At 34.9% G+C, this 21,973-nt stretch overlaps 1 protein-coding gene across 8 annotated transcripts in view; it reads left to right on the forward strand.

Moving 5' to 3' along the window:
* The window catches only part of FAM214A (family with sequence similarity 214 member A), a 116,723-nt gene extending 95,274 nt beyond the window's left edge, over nucleotides 1-21,449 (forward strand). For 7 of the 8 annotated variants that reach the window (XM_045449702.1, XM_045449703.1, XM_045449700.1 and 4 more), the window contains 6 exons: nucleotides 2,689-2,768; nucleotides 3,463-3,571; nucleotides 10,096-10,254; nucleotides 14,914-14,982; nucleotides 17,263-17,462; nucleotides 20,870-21,449. In XM_045449702.1, the coding sequence (XP_045305658.1) occupies nucleotides 2,689-2,768; nucleotides 3,463-3,571; nucleotides 10,096-10,254; nucleotides 14,914-14,982; nucleotides 17,263-17,462; nucleotides 20,870-21,023 (771 nt within the window). In that variant the 3' untranslated portion in view covers nucleotides 21,024-21,449. Of the gene's footprint in view, nucleotides 1-2,688; nucleotides 2,769-3,462; nucleotides 3,572-10,095; nucleotides 10,255-14,913; nucleotides 15,078-17,262; nucleotides 17,463-20,869 lie in introns of those variants that run through there. The other variant, XR_006704692.1, reaches the window with a different exon arrangement.
* The last annotated feature ends 524 nt before the right edge of the window (nucleotides 21,450-21,973 follow it).

Genomic DNA, 21,973 nt, shown 5'->3' on the forward strand with positions numbered 1-21,973 from the left:
TAAATTTGTATCTGAAGCTGGTTGACATCACCAGCTGAGTTATTTGGGAATCAGATTTGTGGTTGTTTTTGATTTAGAACCCATGCAGCATCTTATTTTGAGACATATAAATTTCCCCACTCTACATTTACAAATAGATTTGTAGATCTGAGTGCAATGGTTAGGAGTCTTGCTTTGGAATCACCCTGACTTCACCCTAGCATAATGTCTGCTTTAGTATTATGGGGATCATTAATATAATTCCTAACACATAGTAAGCTATCAGTTGTTAGTTGGTATACCTGCCATTTCAGTTAAACCCGAGTCAAGTGATCAATATCAGGGAGAAGTAAAAGCATATATATTTTGCTACTGATAGAAGATAATTTTTGGTGTTTTGCGTGTTTTTTTTTTTTAAGTTATTTATTTATTTTGGGAGAGACAGACAGTGTGAGTCGGGGAGGGGCAGAGAGAAAGGGAGACAGAGAGAATCTCAAGCAGGCTCTGCACTGCCAGTGTAGAACCCAATGTAGGACTCAAACTCATGAAACTGTGAGATCACTCCTTAAGCCAAAACCAGGAGTTGGACGCTTAACCGACTGAGCCACCCAGTCACCCTACTTTATCTGTGTTTTTTTAAGTAAACTCTAAGGATACAATATCTGGCCTATGTTCAAAAAATAATTATTGAATAAGAGATCTTGAATTTAAATTTATAACTTGGACCTTAGGTGTTTGTCTTAGAGAAGCTGAATTCCAAACAACTTAAAATAACCCCAAACATTTGACCTAGGTATGAGGTGCTTTCGAAAGACCCAAGTGATCAGGAAAAAAGATTTGTCAGCATCATACTGATAAAAAGAGCATTGTAGACTTCTGTTCAGCATGGTAGATTGAGTTCATCTACAAAGACTCTTCCTCCTCAAAGACGGAAATCATGGATAGAATATAACCTTTAATAAAAATAATATGTAATACCTGATATAACCTTTAAGTACATAATATAATGTAAGAGAAAGAAAGATAAATCTCCAAATACTCATATGAGGCAAATTATGGCCCTCTGGGATATCTGAACCTAATTTAGTGCTAGGGTTTAATGCCTCTGCTGGGACAGGTACAAACAGGGGGTAGGGATGCAAGGACTTATGAACTTGAAAAAACTAAATAGAAATTTTAAATATGAAGAATATTTTAATTGCTGTATGCACACACAACATGTGTGCCTACAAATACAGAAAGATTAACATTGAATCAGAATCAGCTGTATAGCAATGTAGTGATGGGTGGACAGATGCTAAGAAAGCATCTTGAATAAAGTACAGAAAGGAAGAGAGTTGGTAAAATATGGAAGAGCCATGGAGGATTAAATGAGATGCTGAATATAAGTGTAGTACAAATTCTAAAAGTAGAACTAAGTGGAACAAAGAAAATGCAGTATCAGAAGAAATGAAGGTAAAGAACTTTTCAGAATTGAAGACATGAGAATTTAGATTGAGAACTTCACATTAAGTTCTTTTTTTATATATAATTTTTTTAAAGTATATTTTGAGAGAGAGCACAAGCAGGGGAGGGACAGAAAGAGAGGGAGAGAAAGAATCCCAAGCAGGCTCTGCAGGGTCAATGCTCAAACTCAGGAAACTGTGAGATCATGACCTGAGCCAAAATCAAGAGTCGGACGTTTAACCAGCTGAGCCACCAAGGTGCCCCCAATTAAGTTCAAGCTACAAAAAATAGCATGGTGCACTCATGAAAATCTCAAAAATATTGAGATTGCTTAGACATTCAGTATTATCTTTTTTCTTAATGACGAATGTACTGTATACAATACATATTTATTCTAGTAACAAGTCTTTTTAACTTGCATGTTGTATGTGATTTTAACTTTAGTTTACATTTGGGTCTTTTATTTTTGGGATATTTTCAGCTAGATGGTGGTTGGATCATGGTCTTAAATGTAATGTGTGGTATACAATGGTGGTTGAACATCTGGAGCAGTATTTTTCAAACCTATTCTCTGTGAAGCCCCAGAGTTCTTAGAAATGCACAGTGGGTAGGGAGGGACAAAGGAGCAGCAGAGTTGGCAGGACTCCAGGCTCCCATCACCATTTAATTTTTGTTTGTTTGTTTATTTTTATTTGAAAGCTATAAGTCTTTTACTCCCTTCACAAAATACAGAAGTACAGTTTACCCTTGAACAACACGTATAGAATACATATAACATACAAAATATGTGTTAATTGGCTATTTATGCTGTTGGTAAGGCTTCCAGTCAACAGTAGGCTATTGGTAGTTAAGTTTTTGGGGATCCAAAACTTTTTGTGGATTTTCAACTGCAGAGGCTGGGCGGGGGGGATTAGTGCCCCCTAATCCCTGTGTTGTTAGAGGGTTAACTGTATATAAAGTAAAAAAGTAAAAGTCTTATTATATATTGAGATTCCATGTAAGATTTTGTTTTAGAAAAAACATTCTGCTTCTTAAAGAGTCAAAACCTAGTAAAAGTGCTTTTGTTAATCATTTATTTTTTTTCTACCTGTTAATAAAATGAGAAATAAGGACAATATGTAATAAAGAGTATGATTGTAAGTAGACTGGGGAAAAGTTATAGTATTTGTAAAATATGCTTAACTTTCATTTGAAAAGTGTTCTATCAATTCAAGAAAAAATTACAGTCTTTTTAAATATCACAAATGATTGTTTTGACCTTAGGTTCCTCAAAGAAAGACACAATCAGGTTGCTTTGATTTGGATTCTTCATTACTGCATCTGAAAAGCTTATCATCTGGAAGGTATTTATATTAAAACTGATTTGTGTATTTGAAATAATATACTAATTTCTAGTCTTGTGTAATAAATATTTACTCTAAAAATCACAATTCTAATAGGAATATTATTTTCTAGTTGGGTATCATTTTCAATATTAATTTCACACAGTTATTAAGGATGAAGGGAGAAATTAAGACAATGAGTAGCTAGTGTATATTGGTTATCATAATAAATACATTGGTCTTAGCACTTAAGTAAGTTTGAATATTTCTGGTCATTCACCTCCTCCTTTACCTTACACTTCTTTGCAAAAAAAAAAAAGTCTTGGAAATGTGTCCATGTTGACAAATAATACTCTCCTTATTTTCTTTAGTCACATAATTTTGCCTTTATATTCTCATTTTTAACTGAAAATGAAGACTGATAAAGAAGACTGCATTATATATTTCTAGAAGATGCCACTATGTGATATAAATTCTGCCTTGAAACCTTCTAGGATATTACTTATATTTTTTTCGTCAAATATTAGAACAAAGACCATAAAATCTAATCAGGAATTTAAACTAGATATTTCATATCTTAAAATTTGGTTGGATTAATTTTTTATCATGTAGTTTAAGTAAAATGGATCAAATTCTCCTAATTTAATTTTATACAAAAAATAAATTAGAAAATACTGTGCTTAATGTGTTTGTTTGCTGATTTTCTTTTTAATAGTCATCGACCGTGTTTAAACACTGAAGATGATCCAGATATTCATGAAAAACCATTTCTGAGTTCTAGTGCTCCACCTATAACAAGTCTTAGTCTCTTAGGAAATTTTGAGGTAATGTTTTTGAAAACTATTTTAAGAGTTGAAGTTTCTTAACCTAGACCTAGGGTGTTATTTATGTCATTTGTTTGTGAAAGGGAAATAAATAAATGGATTGTATTTTTTCAAAGCCTTGAAATCTTTCCCTTTTCCTTTCTGTGAGAAGTGAAGTTAGAATTGTTGCTACTGCCATCTTATAACTGCGTACCTCGTAGGGGAGTTAGAGGACTTAGGTAAACTGGAGTGAGGTGTCTGTTACTCTAGCCAGAGAAGGGACTTGACCACACCTTACCTGATAGTACTGGTTCTGAGTCCCAGGAAGGAGGATGGTGGACTGATAGGAGCCCCTTCATGATCAAGGAGGTTAATTTTCAAAATCAAATGTTTTTTTGTACTAGTAACTCTTTTGCAAATCTAAATCTATTCTCTTTTTATTTTTGGGAAAGGGAGAGCAAGCAGAGCAGAGGGATAGAGAGAGAGAGACAGAGAGAGAGAGACAGAGAGACAGAGAGAGAGAGAGAGAATATCTTAATCTTACGCAGGCTCCATGCTTGACGCAGAGCCCAACATGGGGCTTGATCCCATGACTCTGAGCCGAAATCTGGAGTAGGATGCTCAACCAACTGAGCCACCCAGGCACCCCTAAAACTATTCTAAAATAAGATTATTTTAAAAAATGGAATGGTTAGTCTCCAATAATGTGCTATTATTTTATTTAATAAGAATATTTCTACTTGGGATCAAGTGTACTATTGGATTAGCTACCTTTAATTAGAAAACAGCCTTGAACATTGAATCACTATGTTGTACACCTGAAACTAATATTGTATGCCAACTGCACATCAATAAAAAAAAAGAAAAACAACCTGAAACATAAGCCTGTAAATGGAGTTTTAAAAGTGAATTTAATTGGTGAGGTTTTTTTATGGGAAAATAATTTAAAATTAGTAGTTTTAATTTAAATAGCTTTACTGGAGTTATGGTAGTTTGATATGTTAACAGTATGCTGTATTTAAAACTGTATTTGATTTTGAAGCTGTCTTTCAAAGTTTTAAAATAGTTATGATAAGTTGATTTCCTTTCCAGTCACTTTTAAGGTATTACTTCAGAACTGTTGAACTCTCTATTCTCTGTCATTTTAAAATGGCATGAGGCCATTGTGAGTATCACTTATTCTGCAACCTTTGTAGTAAAAGAAAATTTGTGAGTGGGGAAAAAGAGCATCTCATATGTGAAAGCCTTAGGAAAGAGAAGATGGTTAAAAGATCAGTACATTGGAATGTTATTTGTGCAGATATGCATATATTTTCATTTGACTTCAGTAGAAAAATACAGAGAAGTTCTGAGACTCTCCAACCCATAAGTTCTCTTTAATTTATAGTTGTCCTTTGTATCAAGAGTTTATTTCTTTTTATTTCCATTATATTGATATACCACTATTTGTTTATTCACTCACTTGATTCTAGGCCTTTGGGTCATTTCTAGTTTGGGGCTATTACAAATAAAGCTGCTGTGGATATTCATGGATGCATTTTTGTGTGGACATAAGTTTTCATTTTTTGGGGGTAACTACCTAGGAATGGAATGTCTGGGTAGTATGGTAGGTATATCTTTAACTTCTTTTAAGAAACTGCCAAGGTGTTTTCCAAAGTGGTTATAACATGTTTAATTCCTACTAGTAGTGTATGGGGGTTCTAGATCATCCACATCGTTGCCAGTGTTTGCATGGGTCAGTCGTTTTAATTTTAATCATTCTAGTAGTTTTGCAATGCTGTTGAACTGTGGTTTTAATTTGTATTTCCCTGATTACTCATACTGTTGAGCCTCTTTTCTGTGCTTTATCATTTAGCTTTTCTTTCCCAAGTAAGCACATAATGTTTTCCAAATAATTATTGTTTTCATTTATGTTTTTTTGAGAGAGAGAGAGAATGAGGGAATGCAAGCATGGGAGAAAGACAGAGGGAGAGAATCCCAAGTACGCTACTCGCTCAGTATGGAGCCCAATGTGGGCGTCCAGCCCACGGCCTTGGGATCATGACCTGAGCAGAAATCAAGAGTTGGACACTCAACTAGCTGAGCTACCCAGACGCCTCTGAAGAGCAATAGATTTTAATTTTAGTTTTGTTAAATGTCCAATTTATTCTTTTCTTTTATGGATCTTAATTTTGATAGTGCATCTGAAAAATCTAACCCAACACTTCTCCACCATGGCACTATTGATATTTGAGCCAGATAATTCTTTGTTATGGGATCTGTTTGATGCATTGTACGATATTTAGTAGAATCTTTGACCTCTGTCCACAGAGTTCAGTACCATCGTCTGCCCCTTACCCCCCAGGTATAGCAGTAAAAAATATCTCTAAACATTGACACATGTACCGTGGTTGAGAACTATTTGCTTGACCCCAAGGTCACAAAACTTTTTTCCTACAAGTTTTATTGTTTTAGCTCTTACATTTAGTTGTGTGATCCATTTTGAGTTAAGATTTATATATGATATGTAGTTTATAGTCCAGTTTCATTTTTATGAACATGAATGCCTAATTATTTTAGAATTGACATGAACTAACGTGAGTTCTCTAACATGTTATTCTTTCTTTTTTTAAAAAAAAAATCTAATGTTTATTTTTGAGAGGGAGAAAGAGATGGAGTGCAAATGGGGGAGGGGCAAAAAGAGAGGGAGACACAGAATCCAAAGCAGGTTTCAGGCTCCGAGCTGTTAGCACAGAGGCCAATGCAGGGCTCAAACTCACAAACTGCCAGATCATGACCTGAGCTGAATTCAGATGCTTAACTGACTGAGTCACCCAGGCACCCCTATTCTTCCTTAAAATTGCTTCAACTATTGTAGTTCCTTTCCCCTTCATCATGTAAGTTTTAGAGTTAGCTTACCTATTCCTACAAAACAGACTGCTGAGATTTTGTTTGGATTGCATTGATAATAGGTCAATATGTGGAAAAGTGACATTTTAAGAATATTAAATCTTTATATTTTTAAGGTTTTTAAAGTAATCTCTAAATCCAACATGGGGCTCACTTAAAACCATGAGATCAAGAGTTGCATGCTCTACTAACTGAGCCAGCCAGATGCCCCTAAAATGTTTCTTATACGTAGCAAGTTAGCACTAAATTGTTACAAGTGATTATGTCATCAAGTGAGCTTGAGAGTGTTAACAAGATTTTAAGTGCTTCTCTGTGTCTAGCACCTTGAATAGGCTCTATGAAGGGTAAGAAAATTTCTATTATACCTGCTCTGGTAGAACATAGTTTTATTTACAGAGATAAGAATAACATATTAAATAATTAGGTTTGAACAGTGGTGAAGTTTAAGGATAGTTCAGTGTGCATTGGAATAGTGAGAGGAGGCCAAACTTCATAGGATTGTAGAAGATAGAGAGAGAAGTTGATTTCGGTTCAAATGAACATCTGAATAAGGACTTGAAAATAGTAGCAACTTTTTTTTTTTTTTTAGGTTTAACCTGTCATTTATTTATTTTTATTTTTAATTTAATTTGATTTTAATTCCAGCATAGTTAACATACAGTGTTATATTAATTTCAGGTGTACAATGTAGTGATTCAACAATTCTGTACATTACCCTATGCTCTTCAATGACAAGTGCACTCTTTAATCCCCATCACTTATTTCACCCATCCCCCTACCCACCTCCCCTCTGGTAACCATCAGTTCTCTATAGATGAGAGTCTGCTTCTTGGGTTAACGCTCTTGGGTTAATGCTTTTTCCTTTACTTGTTTGTTTTGTTTCTTAAATTCTACATGAGTGAAATCATACGGTAATTGTCTGTGATTGATTTATTTTGCTTAGGATTATACTCTCTAGCTCCATCTTTGTTGTTGCAAATGCCAAGGCTTCATTCTTTTATATGGCTGAATAATACTTCATTGTGTTTGTGTGTGTGTGTGTATGTGTAGCATATATATATATGGCAGTATAACTGTGTGTATGTGTATAGATACTTACACACACACACACACCCTATATCTTACATTCATCTATTGTAGGCTGCTTCCATAATTTGGCGATTGTAAATAATGCTGCTGTAAACACAGGAGTGCATGTATCCCTTTGAATAGTGTTTTTGTATCTTTTATGTACATATCTAGTAGTGTGGTTACTGGATTGTAGGGTAGTTCTAGTTTTTAACTTTTTGAGGAACCTCCATGCTGTTTTTTTCTTTCTTAATTTGTTTTTTAACATTTTTTGAGAGCGGGAGAATCAACAGCACAAGCAGGGGAGGGGCAGAGAGAGAGGGAGACACAGAAACTGAAGCAGGCTCCAGGCTCTGAGCTGTCAGCACAGAGCCCAGCATGGGGCTCAAACTCACAAACTGTGAGATCATGAGCTGAGCTGAAGTTGGAGGCTTAACCGAATGAGCTGCCCAGACACCCCAGAAACCTCCATACTGTTCACCACAGTGCCTACACCAGTTTGGATTCTCACCAAGAGTACAAGAGAGTTCCTTTTTCTTTACATTTTTGCCAACACTTATTGTTTATGTTTTTTATTTTAGCCATTCTGACAGGTGTGAGGCAATATCTCATTGTAGTTTTGATTTGCATTTCCCTAATGATGAGGGATGTTGAGCATTTTTTCATTTGTCTGTTGGCTACCTATATGACTTCTTTGGAGAAGTGCTTGTTCATATCTTCTGCCCATATTTTAGTTGGATTATTTTTTTTGGGGGTGTTGAGTTGTGTGAGCTCTTTGTGTATTTTGGATACTAATCCTTTATCATATATGTCGTATGCAAATATCTTCTCTCATTAAGTTACCTTTTAGGTTTGTTGATTGTTTTCTTCGCTGTGCGGAAGTTTTTTATTTTGATGTAGCCCCAATAGTTTATTTTTGCTTTTATTTCCCGTGTCTCAGGAGACATATTTAGAAAAATATTGCTGTGGCTGACATCAGGGACATTACTGCTTGTGCTCTCTTCCAGTATTTTTATGGTTTTAGGTGTCTCACATTTAGGTCTTGAATCCATTTTGAATTATTTTTGTGTATGATGTAAGGAAGTGGTCCACTTTAATTCTTTCATATGTAGCTGTCTAATTTACTCAACACCATTTGTTGAACAGACTGTCTTTTTCCCACTGGATTTTCTTTCCTCCCTTGTCAAAGATTAATTGACCATATAGTTGGGGGTTTATTTCTGGGTTTTCTATTCTGTTCTATTGATCTATTGTGTCTATTTTTGTGCCAGTACCATACTATATTGATGACTACAGCTTTGTAATATAACTTGAAGTCTGGAATTATGATGTCTCCAGCTTTGCTTTTCTTTTTCAAAATTGTTTTGGTTGGGGTACCTGGGTGGCTCAGTCAGTTAAGTGTCCAACTTTTGATTTCCACTGAGGTTATGATCTCACAGTTCATGGGTTTGAGTCAACATCGGGCTCCACACTGATAGTGTGGAGCCTGCTTGGGATTCTCTTTCTCTTCCCCTTTCTGCCCCTCCCCTGCTTGCACTCTTTCTTAAAATAAACTTTAAAAAATTTCTCTTGTTATTTGGGGTCTTCTAGGGTTCCATATAAATTTTAGTATTTTTTCTCTAGTTCTGTGAAAAATGCTGTTGTTATTTTGATAGGGGTTGCATTAAATATGCAGATGTCTTTGGGTAATATAGAAATTTTAACTATATTTGCTCTTCCAATCCATGAGCATATAATAACTTTTCATTTCTTGTGTGTCCTCTTTAATTTCTTTCATCATTGTTTTATAGTTTTCAGAGTATAGGTCTTTTTACCTCTTTGATTAGGTTTATTCCTAGGTATCTTACTATTTCTGGTACAATTTTAAGTAGGATTGTTTTCTTAATTTCTCTTTCTCCTGCTTCCTTATTAGTATATAGACATGGAACAGATTTCTGCACACTGATTTTGTATCCTGAGACTTTACTGAATTCATTTATCAGTTCTGGTAGTTTTTTTGGTGGAGTCTTTAGGGTTTTCTAAATATAGGATCATGTCATCTGCATAGAGTGATAATTTTACTTCTTCCTTACCAATCTGGATTCCTTTTTTTCTTTTTGTTGTCTGATTGCTGTTGCTAGGACTTCAGAGTGGACACCCTTGTCTTGTTCGTGATCTTAGGGGAAAAGCTCTCAGTTTTTCCCCACTGAGTATGATTTTAGCTGTGGGTTTTTATTTAAGGCCTTTATTGTGTTAAGGTATGTTCCCTCTAAACCTACTTTGTTGAGGGATTTTATTATGAATAGATATTGTACTTTATCAAATGCTTTTTCTGCATCTGTTGAAATGATCATATAATTTTTATCTTTTTTCTTATTGAAGTGACTATCATGTTTATTGATTTTCAAATACTGAACCATCCTTGCATTCCTGGAATAAATCCTACTTGATAGTGAGAAATGATTTTTTTAACATATTGTTGGATTCTGTATGAGTAGCAACTATTTTTTTGGTACCAGAAATCATAGTAATGTTTTTCTTTAAATGAAAAAAGAAATGAATGTGTTAACTTCTAAAATTTGTTTCTTAAAATTTATTTTGTCTTCCAGGAGTCTGTCTTGAACTATCGTTTAGATCCTCTTGGCATTGTTGATGGTTTTACTGCTGAGGTAGGGGCAAGTGGTATTTTCTGCCCCACACATTTGACTCTTCCAGTTGAAGTGTCATTCTACAGTGTTTCAGATGATAATGCTCCCTCTCCTTATATGGCAAGTATTTTAAAAAATTGTCTCTGCTAAAATCAACCAATTAAATCGCAAGTGTCTTTAAATTTAAAGAAATTTAATACTGCATTGTGGTAATACTTGAAAACATAAAGCATTTCCTAAGAGAAAATTGAAGGCTGAATAGAAACAAAAGTACTGACATGTTATCTCACAACTTCTTTCTGAGCTAGCTCTAACAACAAATATCCTCTTTTGCATTTGAGGATCTGCTGAAAATTTTCTTGTTTCTATGTGATTTAAAAACATGATAAAACTTTTATTAGTGACACTATGATTTCATATCTTGCTGAATTCAGACAAATTCTCAAGTACTTACTATATACTCTGGTCCCATAAGTGTTGCCTTCACATGTGATCCTCATTTCAGGAAGATTTAGGTAAAGATTTGGTGAGTTATTAAGTCTTCTGTGAGACTCTTTCACTCTCTTTATGCTGTTTGTTTCAAGACCATTTTTTTCTAATCCTAGAGTTGTTTAGAATACTAGCTATTTCTGTTTTCCACACTAATGTTCTAGTGGAGAGTAGGATAGCTAAGTAAAAGCACAGTTTTGACTCAATGATCCCATGATCACGTCTTTCCCATTTTGTTATTCTGATCACTTGAGAATAAAATAAGCCTTTAACTGCAAAAATGATACTGAGTTTTGGTGCATGTTTGGTATCAGCCCTTTTACAAAAGACAAAGAAAGAGAAGTGGCTAACCCTGCAAGTCTATACATAGTTTACAGTAATGGTCTCAAATAAGGGGTCACATCTGTGTTTTCATGTTAGGTCTTACTTTGAGAAATACAGACTGCTATAGTTATAGAAATATACAGCCCTGGCCTTGCTATTTGAATTTTCTAGCTTCCCACTTGGCCCAATTGCTTCCTCTAATATCCTTCTCCACAACCTTCTAGATTTTCAAGAAAGAACTAAAGGTTGTGAAAAGAGAAATCTATGTAATAGACAACAAAGGAAAGGAAGTTATACATTTTTAGGGACTTAAATATAGCCTACTCATTGTTGGCCCTGTTTGGTTAAGGAAAGTTGTTTTAGCCTTAATCCATTTTAAGAGTAAAATGAAGAGCTTCCTACTTCAGTGTTTCATACTTCGAATGAGAAAACATAATGGTGTCTGCTCATTTCTTGTAATCTGTCATTAATGTACAAAGCCCCCAATGACCATTAAGGTGGGTTAGAAACAAGATAAAAGAGTGAATGACTGAAATCAGCTCAAATAAATATTTTTGAGTGAAATTCACAAGGAAGAGAGAATTTGAACTATGCTTTTTAAAGAGTAGAACAGCATTAATCTTGACCTTGGTTGACATCTAAAAAGATAGGATTAAATGATAGTTTGGTCACTCTCTCTAGAAAGTACACACAAATGGTTATAACTTTTGAATAGATACCAGAAGGAGTATGAAATCAGGTTATTGAGTTGAGTTTGTCTGTCCTTTAAGAATCCCTGACTTAGTTAAGCATCCAACTTCGGCTCAGGCCATAGATCTCACGGCTTGTGAATTTGAGCCCAGCATTGGGCTGACAGCCTAGAGCCTGCTTCAGATCCTTTGTCTCCCTCTCTCTGCCCCTCCCCCTCCCCCTCCCTCCCTCCCTCTCTTTCTCTCTCTCTCTTTCTCTCAAAAATGAGCAAACATTAAAGAATCCCTGACTTACTTTTCTTTGATAATATTCTTCAGTAAACTTTCCATTTTTTTTTTTAATTTTTTTTTAACGTTTATTTATTTTTGAGACAGAGACAGAGCATGAACGGGGGAGGGTCAGAGAGAGAGGGAGACACAGAATCTGAAACAGGCTCCAGGCTCTGAGCTGTCAGCACAGAGCCCGACGCGGGGCTCGAACTCACGGACCGTGAGATCACGACCTGAGCTGAAGTCGGACGCTTAACCGACTGAGCCACCCAGGCACCCCTAAACTTTCCATTTTGTAATTAAATTTCGTAAGTTAGTTTATTCATTAGGAATGGGTTCCTTTTGCAAATGACCCAGTCCAAATCTTAGACCACAAATCTTTCCTACTATAAATTAATAAAATTAATCATATTTATTTAGGGAATCTTATTTACATTCTAGTAGTTTAGTGTGTTTTTAAAGGACTGATCACATTTTGATAATATATATCACAGACCAGCAGAACTGAGATACCAAATTCCTACTTGTTACCTTGGGACCTCTCATCACAAATAATACAAATGACTCACAAAAGATAATATTATGTACAGAAAATTCTGTTTTTGTGATATAGAACTGGTACAGGACTTTTCATGAAATAATTCCTTAAAGATTAACTCAAAAAGCCACATAATACCTCTCTCCAATTTGGGTATCACTGGTAAAAATGTTCTCCAACTGTTACATAACAACATGTCACTGTTTAGAAACTATTGAATGGTGGAACCAGGTAGAATGGTCTAAAGAAGGCATGCCAGTGGTAAATTCATGGTACGACTTCAATTATCATCAGATTAACAAGACCATATGTTATCTTTCTCTATTTGTAATTCACCAAATTAAGATAAACTTCTTTCAGTTTTACTTACTGCATGCATATTCTCTATAGCAGAGTAATTTGTGGAGTTTTTGTGTAAGATTTTAATTCTGTTTATCTTCATCTTTCTTTTCCATCCTTAAATACCAGACAAAATGTATTTTTCTTCTTTATGTTAAACAAAATAACTTTTGGGGCACCTGGGTGGCTCAGTTGGTTAAGCGCTGGCTCAGGGTGGTAGGATTGAGCCCCACAATGGACTCTGCACTGACAGAGGAAGCCTGCTTGGGATTTTGTCTCTCTCCCCACCTTTCTCCCTCTCTCTCTGACCCCTCCCCTGCTTGTGCTTTCTCTCTGTCTCAAAATAAATAAACCTTAAGAAAATAAATACAATAAGTACAGTAACTTTTATAGGTAGAAACATGAATATTCTGACCAACTAAAATAAATTTAATTATTAAAAATAATTATTAAATAATTAAGTTATTTAAAATTACAATAATAAATAATAAAATTCCAAATAATTTCCCAATTTCTGTCTAAAATTTGTAATTTGCTAGTGCCCCTACTGATCTTACGTTGCTTAGAGATGGTTGTGAAGTGTTGGCTTAACCTATAAAGTTTTAAAAATATGCATACTCTCTTTATAAATTGATTTAATTATTGCTACCATGTTCTGAAAACTATTAGAATTGTATGTATCAAAGGAAATAAGCATAGGCTTGGTAGTAGTAGTTTTTGCCCCACCAGTTTTCTTATACGTATTTAGGGGAAGGAGGCAAGGAAAGAACAGTAATGTATTGCCTATAGCAATGTGATTATGAAAGGTAGCTATTATTTGGATATATTTTACTTTTTTTTCCTGGAACTAGGAAGAGGAGGGGCATTATATGCCACAGCTTTTTTCACATAAAGCAGATCATAAGAAATTGTTAAAGCTTCATTATTATTTTGGTTAGAGATGCAGTTTGTTAATATGCTGTTTTTATGTTTTAAATGACCACGCGGTAAATCACATTAGACAAGAACAACATATGTCCTTTCAGTGCCCATTTCCACAAACATTTCCTAATATTAATATGTTAATTTAACAGTCTAAGGATGGCATTTGACTCACATAGCAGAGTCTGGCTTTCCTTTTCACCTTTGTGCACTTTTTCTTTTTACCCACCAACCCTGGTCTTTCTTTACAAATCCAGCAAAAAATGTCTGATGGGACAGTCCTGTTTTATATTTACTTCAGTTAACATGTTTGGTCATGTACAATGTAAAATGATGGGATATGAAATGCAGAGCATGCATTTATTCTACTTAACTACTTGAAACTATTTCCCCAGTTAAAACCAATGAAACAGCCCCCTTTCTAAGAATTAAATATCACAGTTACCACCTGTGGTCGTTTGGTCATCTTAGTTCTCTAGAAACTTGCATATATTCAATTCTAGCTTTCCTTGTTTTAATTTATACATGCTTCCCGTTGTTTGGGTTTCTGTAGTGATTAGAACATCCTTCTCAGAAAACTATGTTCTCTAGTATAGGGAAGTATAGTACTTCTTAAACTTTAATGTACATATGATATCATCTGGAGGATCTTAAAACTACAGCTTTGATTTGATAGATCTAGGGAGAAGCCATAAATTGTGCATTTCTAACAAGTTTATAGGTGATGCTGATTATGCTGGTCTATCTCTAGTCAGAAATCCATATATGTAATTTAACTTACTGACTAAAGAATTTACTTCACTATTGACTAAGACTTAGACCCTTCTGCATTCTTTACTTTTTGTATGTCCAAAGAACAATAAATTAGTTGCTTTTTCATTTCTCTCTTTCCACATGATACAAGAAAATAATCCTGTCTTCTAACTGTATTTCCTTTTTAAGGAACTTCTATATTGTATATCTTAATGGAAATTTCAAACAGTGTAATGTTATTTATTTCAACATCTGCAGGAAGAACAGTAAATTTTTTCCTTTTGGGTGGGACCCTCAATATTTCATACTCAGAATGTATCTATTGATACATGGGAATGTTTTTGCATACAAATAGAATTCTAAAATTTTAGAAGTTACATGATTTATTATACTTATTTTAGCCTTTCATATACATATGCATCAGTTTGTACTCAATTTGTCTTCTTTTATTTCAAGGGTGTGATTACTTTAGAGTCCCTTGGTAAAAGGGGTTATCGAGTACCTCCTTCAGGAACAATACAAGTGGTATGTGTTTTATAGTCTACAATTGCAATAATCATTCTCTCACATACATATAGAACTTAGCCCTTTCTCCTGCTACTGCTGCTGCAACAACTTTGGTAAGTAACAGTGGGGCTGCAGCTTTCTTTGGAGTTTCCCTGCTCTGCCCCAGGAATGGCCATGTGGGGACCTCCATAAAAGGAAAACATTAATAATCTAATCAAGGTGAATGCTTTAGAAAAATAGTATATGACAGTTTACGTAACTTAAATAGAGCTGTTTTCAACGTAATTAGAATTTTACTAGTTCCTTTTATTTAATATAGTTAGTCAGACTGAGATTGACCTATTTAAAAGGAAACCTCAAATGCTAGTATTGCTTTGGCAGGAAAACTTGGGAAACAAAATTATATTATCCCTGGTGTAATAATTTCTAAATTAACCTACTAAAATGGTTACACCAAGTAGAAATGTAGTCTGACAGATGTGAGGGCAGAGAAAGCATCTTTCCTTTTGGTATAGGTGTTGATCTAGTTTTGGCTCAGGAGAATTCCTTGAGCCCAAAGCAGTCCTTCATCATCGTTGGTCTTGGTTTTTCAGAAGAGTAATTTGATATCAAGGCCAGTTTACAATTGGGTTCATCTCCAAGTCAGATCCAGGATAATCTTACATGCCCAAAAGTATATTATAAAGCTGGCTCTAGCAGACTGACAAGAATCTAACTGATATTTGTCAGTTATACCTCAAGAAAGTTGAAATTAAAAAAAAAAAAAACAAAAAGTCTAGCTAAGTTCCTTATACTCAGGATCTGGTCTAATTCAACAAGCCTTTTTATGCCTTTTGGCCTCAATGTGATCAATGCTTCACCAGACCACTTTTACTCATCACTATTGTTCAAATACATCAAGGAGTCTTCTGTACATTTGCTTAGTTCACATCACACAGGGATGAAACATGGTATTATTTGATACATTTGTGTGCACATATTGCAATATATACATATATATATATGTATATATATAATTTCACTGAGGAAGAATCATTGCATATTAAAGTAAGACTTTTATGTTAAATGGATTTCTTGAACTAGAAAGAGTGATAATCATCTTGTTTTCTTGCCCTTGGCTATGTAGTTCATGTGAAAGCATAGAAAAGCTAGCTATCAGTTGTCATAATAATGAGGCATAAATCCCAAGGCAGCACGTTCATACCCCTTTGTTTGAGGACTACCAACTTTAATGATTAATTTTAAATCTGAAATTTAGGTGTGTCTTTCATTCCTTATATAGTTTAATTATTTATCAACATGGTTTGAACTTTTAGCTTGCTAGTTGTTGTGGTTGTTGAATGTATTAGCCTTAATCTTAAGACTCACTAGATTTCAAAAGTTGGATCATAATATTGATATATTTCTCATTTTGATTCAGTGAGTGATGTCCAGTGCCACGGATGAGCTTCTGAAAGCACGGGCACCAAGTTACCTATTGATGTGTTGGTAATTTGGTTAAAGTCAGATCAGCAGCTTGGGATCTTGTTTAAAAATTAGTACTTTAAAAAATAATATTCCTCTGGTTATTAATAGCCAAGTATCAATTGAATTTAATTCAGTCTTAACTAAGGATACATATTTTGGTCTATTATAATATTGATGATTTTACACTACAGTTTTGAAATGAATCCAACTGTGAGAACATGAAGTATTATTTAGTCTACTTGGTAACTAATAATACACCTTATTTTCTAAACTTGGAAAAATTTCCAAATAAGAAAAAGTCTCTTTTTTTAGAACATGTTTTTAATTTTATAGTAACTATACATACCTAGTATACCAAAAAGTCTAGTTTTACCTAGCTTTTTTATTTTAAAACAATTTCTATTTACTTATGATCAAAATGTGATGAAAATTAACATTCTGTTTTGAGTACTTTGGGTTTGACACACTTTAATAAAGCTAATGTTTGAAATAAGTGAACTGGAATTTTTTAATCCAGTAAGGGTGTATTTTGCTTACTTTAGTGGAAGGATTTGTAAAAATCTGAACAAAGAGTAAAAGTTTATATTGTCTAATATGAAATTTGTGACTAAAGATTTTGATTTGTTACAGGAAATAAATTGAACTGTTTTTTAAAATAGTGAATATCTTTTCATAAACTTCTAAAATGTTGTTAACTTTAGTTCCCAAAACTAAATTATATCCAGTGGGATTAACTTCTTATTAAAAAGTCTATTTTATTATTGGCACAATTATTTTGCATCAACTCAATAAATCACTTTTTTAAGAAAAATTTTTATATTGTTTCTTCAGACCTTATTTAACCCTAATAAGACTGTGGTGAAGATGTTTGTTGTAATATATGACTTACGAGATATGCCAGCTAATCATCAGACATTCCTACGACAAAGAACTTTTTCTGTACCTGTTAAACAAGAAATGAAGAGAAGCGTTAATAAAGAGAACATCCGACATACAGAAGAACGGTTATTGCGCTACCTCATACATCTGAGGTAATGTTTCAAATAAATATGAAAATATGTTACTTCAGAAGAACAACTCCAAATTTTTTTGTTTATTTTAACACGTGTTACTCTAGACCAGTGCCCCCTTGGAATTTGCTTAATTTGGAAACTTTTCATATGCCAAGATGCAGAAAACACAGAGCATATCTTCCTTCATTCATTGTTACTTGTTGAATTAAGGAAGTTTTCATTTATAGCTATGTAATGTAAAATATTTTATATCAAAACAAATTCTGACATATCTGGGGCAGTGAAGCACATTTTCTAAATCAATGCTGTTCAATGGAATTGTAATACGGGGGCGCCTGGCTGGGTCAGTCTGTAGAGTATGGATGACACTCTTGATCTCAGGGTTGTGAGTTTGAGCCTAATGTTGGGTGTAGAGATTACTTAAAAATAAAATCTTAAAAATACTGTAATATGAACCGTATATGTAGTTCTGTATTTTCTAGTAGCCACATTAAAAAAAAAAAAAAGGTGATAAGAGGGGTGCCTGGGGGGCTCAGTTGGTTAAATGTCTGACTTCGGCTCAGGTCATGATCCCATGGTTCATGAGTTCAAGTCCCCCGTTGGGTTCTGTGCTGACAGCTTGGAGCCTGCTTTGGATTCTGGGTGTCCCTCTCTCTGTGCCTCCTGCTTGTGCCCTGTCTCTCTCTCTCTCTCAATAATAAGTATTTAAAAAATTTAAAAATAATAAAAATAAAGTGATAGAAAAAAATAAGAAACAGGAAAGATTGGGGTGCCTGAATGGCTCTGTCAGTTGAGTGTCCAACCTTAATTTCAGTTCAGGTCATGATCCCAGGGGTCATGGGATCAAGCCCTGCATCAGGCTGCATGCTCAGCACAGCATGGAGCCACCTAATAATCTCTGTCTCTCTCTCCCTCTCCCTCTCTACCCCCATTTCCCCACTCACACTCTCTCTGAAATAAAAAAAATTTTTAAAAAGGAAACAGGAAAGATTAATATATTTCCTTTAACCCAACATACCCAAATGTTGTAATTTGAATATATAATCAACATAAAAATTATGAATGAGTTATTCTATGCTCTTTTATTGCACTAAATATTTGAAATCAAGTATAGGCTTTATACTAACAGGGCAACTCAGTTTGAACTAGCCACATTTCAAGTGCTCAGTAGCCACATGTCGCTAGTGGCTACTGTATCGGGCAGGGAAGTTTTTAACCCTCATTCATTCATTCAACAAGTATTTATGTGTTGAGTATGTTTCTGGGTACTAGGGAAACAGCAGTGTGAAAATCTCTTTTCTCATAGAGTTTATATTCTGGTAATTCCATCAGAAATACCTTTCCTCTAACTTGTACTACCCAGGTCACAGCACTAGATTTTGAAAAACCATTTGTTTGCCCTTGAGGTCTGTGTTGCCAGTATCCTGGGGTAAGGTTGTGGCCCTGAAATCCTAGTGCAGTTCTCAGGCAATGAGCAAATCTGTTGGTTGGGAGAGAGCTGAATAGTCTTTTGCCTGTAACTTTGTTCTTGGTAATTTTCAGATGCTATTTATAGTAAGTTCTTAACCACATCAGTGACAGTAATTCATTTTAGCCTAACTCCTTACTTCAAAGATCCTATTCATGAGGAGGAGGCACCTCTCATCCAGGACGCAGGCAGAAGACCTCTTTAATCTGCTGCTAATGGTGACTGCCAGCTTTTTTTCAAGAGATCTGCCTTGTGGTCATCAGGAGTACATGAAGACTGAGCTGTCCACTTAACCCCATACTTGAAAAAGTCTATTAATGGGTTCCCACATAGTACTGCTTATCCTGGGGTCTTCCGTCTGGTGTTCTACATCCTAAGGACATGTTGAACTGGAGCAATGTTTTTTTTAAATTTTTTTTTTCAACGTTTATTTATTTTTTTGGGGGACAGAGAGAGACAGAGCATGAACGGGGGAGGGGCAGAGAGAGAGGGAGACACAGAATCGGAAACAGGCTCCAGGCTCTGAGCCATCAGCCCAGAGCCCGACGCGGGGCTCGAACTCACGGACCGCGAGATCGTGACCTGGCTGAAGTCGGACGCTTAACCGACTGCGCCACCCAGGCGCCCCTGGAGCAATGTTTTTAAACCCAACTCTACACTACCTGACATGAGCCTAATGTGAATGTATACAGATTGTGAGAATGAAAACCTGAAAACAGACTCTGAAGACTTTTTTAAAAAGAGAAATGGTATGAAATAGCAGACCATAAGAATAGATCCCAGCCCAAGCTAGGATAAGATTCAACTCTCTCTAAACTTCCATTTGATACCATTCCTCTTAAAGTTTAACCACCATAAATAACCAACATTCTCCAAAGTAAACATGAACTACCCCAGCTTTTATATAATCCCCACAGAGTGATTAGATACTTTAAATGCTGTAAAGAAACCTCTTTGGGAAGTATACCATATATATGTATGAGTATGGTATACTTCCCAAAGCTCTCATTTTTCTCCTTCAGATTGAGAAGGTGAAAAAACTTCAGACAGATTGAAAGAGTGAGCTGGCATTCAGCTCACATAAAACTGGCCACCAGATTTTTCAGCTAATTTAGGAATAAAATTCATAAACCCAAAGAGTATTTCTGCTATGCAGAGGGTAAACCAGAGAGATTAGCACAAAAAAGTTTATATGACAAAAGACTCCAGCACCCTGTATTATGTTACAGGTATTAGCAGGGAATAGATACACTTCCATATACAGTATTGATAACCATTTTCATTTCACTACAAATTTTTGTCTTTTTAATGATGATTAGGCTTTATTAGCTAGCCATTACTGATGATAGCAGTAATTGTCCTCAATAGTTGATTATTTTCTGTGGTGACTTCTCAAGTGTGGAATCCATTTTAATGTACTCACAATTGGGGGAGGGCAAGTTATATGAAATAAGGCAGTCTGTGTGACTGTAAGATGCTAGGGCTGCAAAGCCCAAATGTAGTATAATTGATGTGAACTGAAACTTGACATTGTAGATAAGGGAAAGTGCATGTGTTATGGTGTCAGAGATTTAAAAAAAAAAAAAAAAAGGATCACATGTGAAACAAGCTTTATAGAAATAAGAAACATCTCTGGGGCACCTGGCTGGTTCAGTCAGAGGAACATGTGACTCTTGATCTCAGCGTCATGAGTTTGAACCCCACGTGGGATGTAGAGATTATGTAAATAAAAAAATATCTCTGGCATTGTAAGAAGGAAAGGGAGTATGGGATGTTTAGGGAATAGTAAGGAAGAGGCACTTAAATAGCAGCACATACTTTAGCAATGTAAGACTAAGTATCTTGTTAAACAGTTACTCTTAATATTGGTAGCAAGACTCCTTCTTGCTTTCAAATTTTACTGAACTTTATTTTAAAGACTCATTCCCTGAAATAATGCATCTTTTTGTTTGTTTAGGTTCCAGAGTTCTAAATCTGGAAAGATCTACCTCCATAGAGATGTACGGCTCCTGTTCTCTAGAAAGTCAATGGAAGTTGATAGCGGTGCTGCGTATGAACTCAAATCTTACACTGAATCGCCAACAAACCCTCAGTTTTCACCAAGATGTTGATGAGGAGTGACAATTTAAAGCGTTCGCTCAGTACCCAAGTTTGAAAGTAAAAATTAGCATAGAACGGAGTGCACCAATTAACATCCAGGAGGGTGGATCCTCTCCTGTTATCCTGGACCAGTTTTTATTAAAGGATTCCTGGAATGAGATCCACATATTCCAAGTAGACTGGAAACACTCATGTCCTAATCCATTTTGTACTGTTGAAACCACTTCATTGGACGTGTTGCAATAGCAACCCCCCCTTCCCCAATTAGATTAGTGTTTACACATTTTATTTCTCAGTTATTTAATATTTAATGTTTTCCTTAATACTCAAGTGATGTTTGTCTCTAGTGTTCTAATGTAGCACAAATCCTATGTAAAATCATACTATGTATTTTTGACATTAATGTTGAAATCCAAAATATATGCACAAGTCTTTAATTTTGTGTGTGATGTGTTTTAAGTACTATTCATTTAATTTATTGAAAATGAGAATGAAATGTTGAGCTTCTTTAAGATTAACGCACTATGCAAGCATGTGTACTTTTTATATCTCCAAGGTTTAGTTTTTACAATATCCCATCCTGGTTGCTATCTCACATACTAGTCCTGTAACATGCTGTTTTTGGCAGTGCAACGTGGACTAAGCTGCTTCACATTCCCTTTGCAAATTCAGATCATTATGCCCATTCATATTCCTTCTAGAACTCCTTACTCCCAAAACAGTTCTATTTTTCCTTAATTGCTACTACAGAAGCTTTACATTAAATTGCTGTCCCATGCTAGATAACTTTTGCAAATTGTTAAAAAAAAAATATGTACTTTGAAAACAAATTAATATTTATATTGTAAATATACGCAAAAACAAAGAAACGTGTATTTGGCTTTTATTTTTAGATGAGATCTTCATGCGATTAAGTGAATTTCTAATAACCATCAGACAGTTTCCATTCTAGCTTTACAGC

Source organism: Leopardus geoffroyi, chromosome B3, assembly GCF_018350155.1.
Source record: "Leopardus geoffroyi isolate Oge1 chromosome B3, O.geoffroyi_Oge1_pat1.0, whole genome shotgun sequence".
NCBI lineage: Eukaryota > Metazoa > Chordata > Mammalia > Carnivora > Felidae > Leopardus > Leopardus geoffroyi.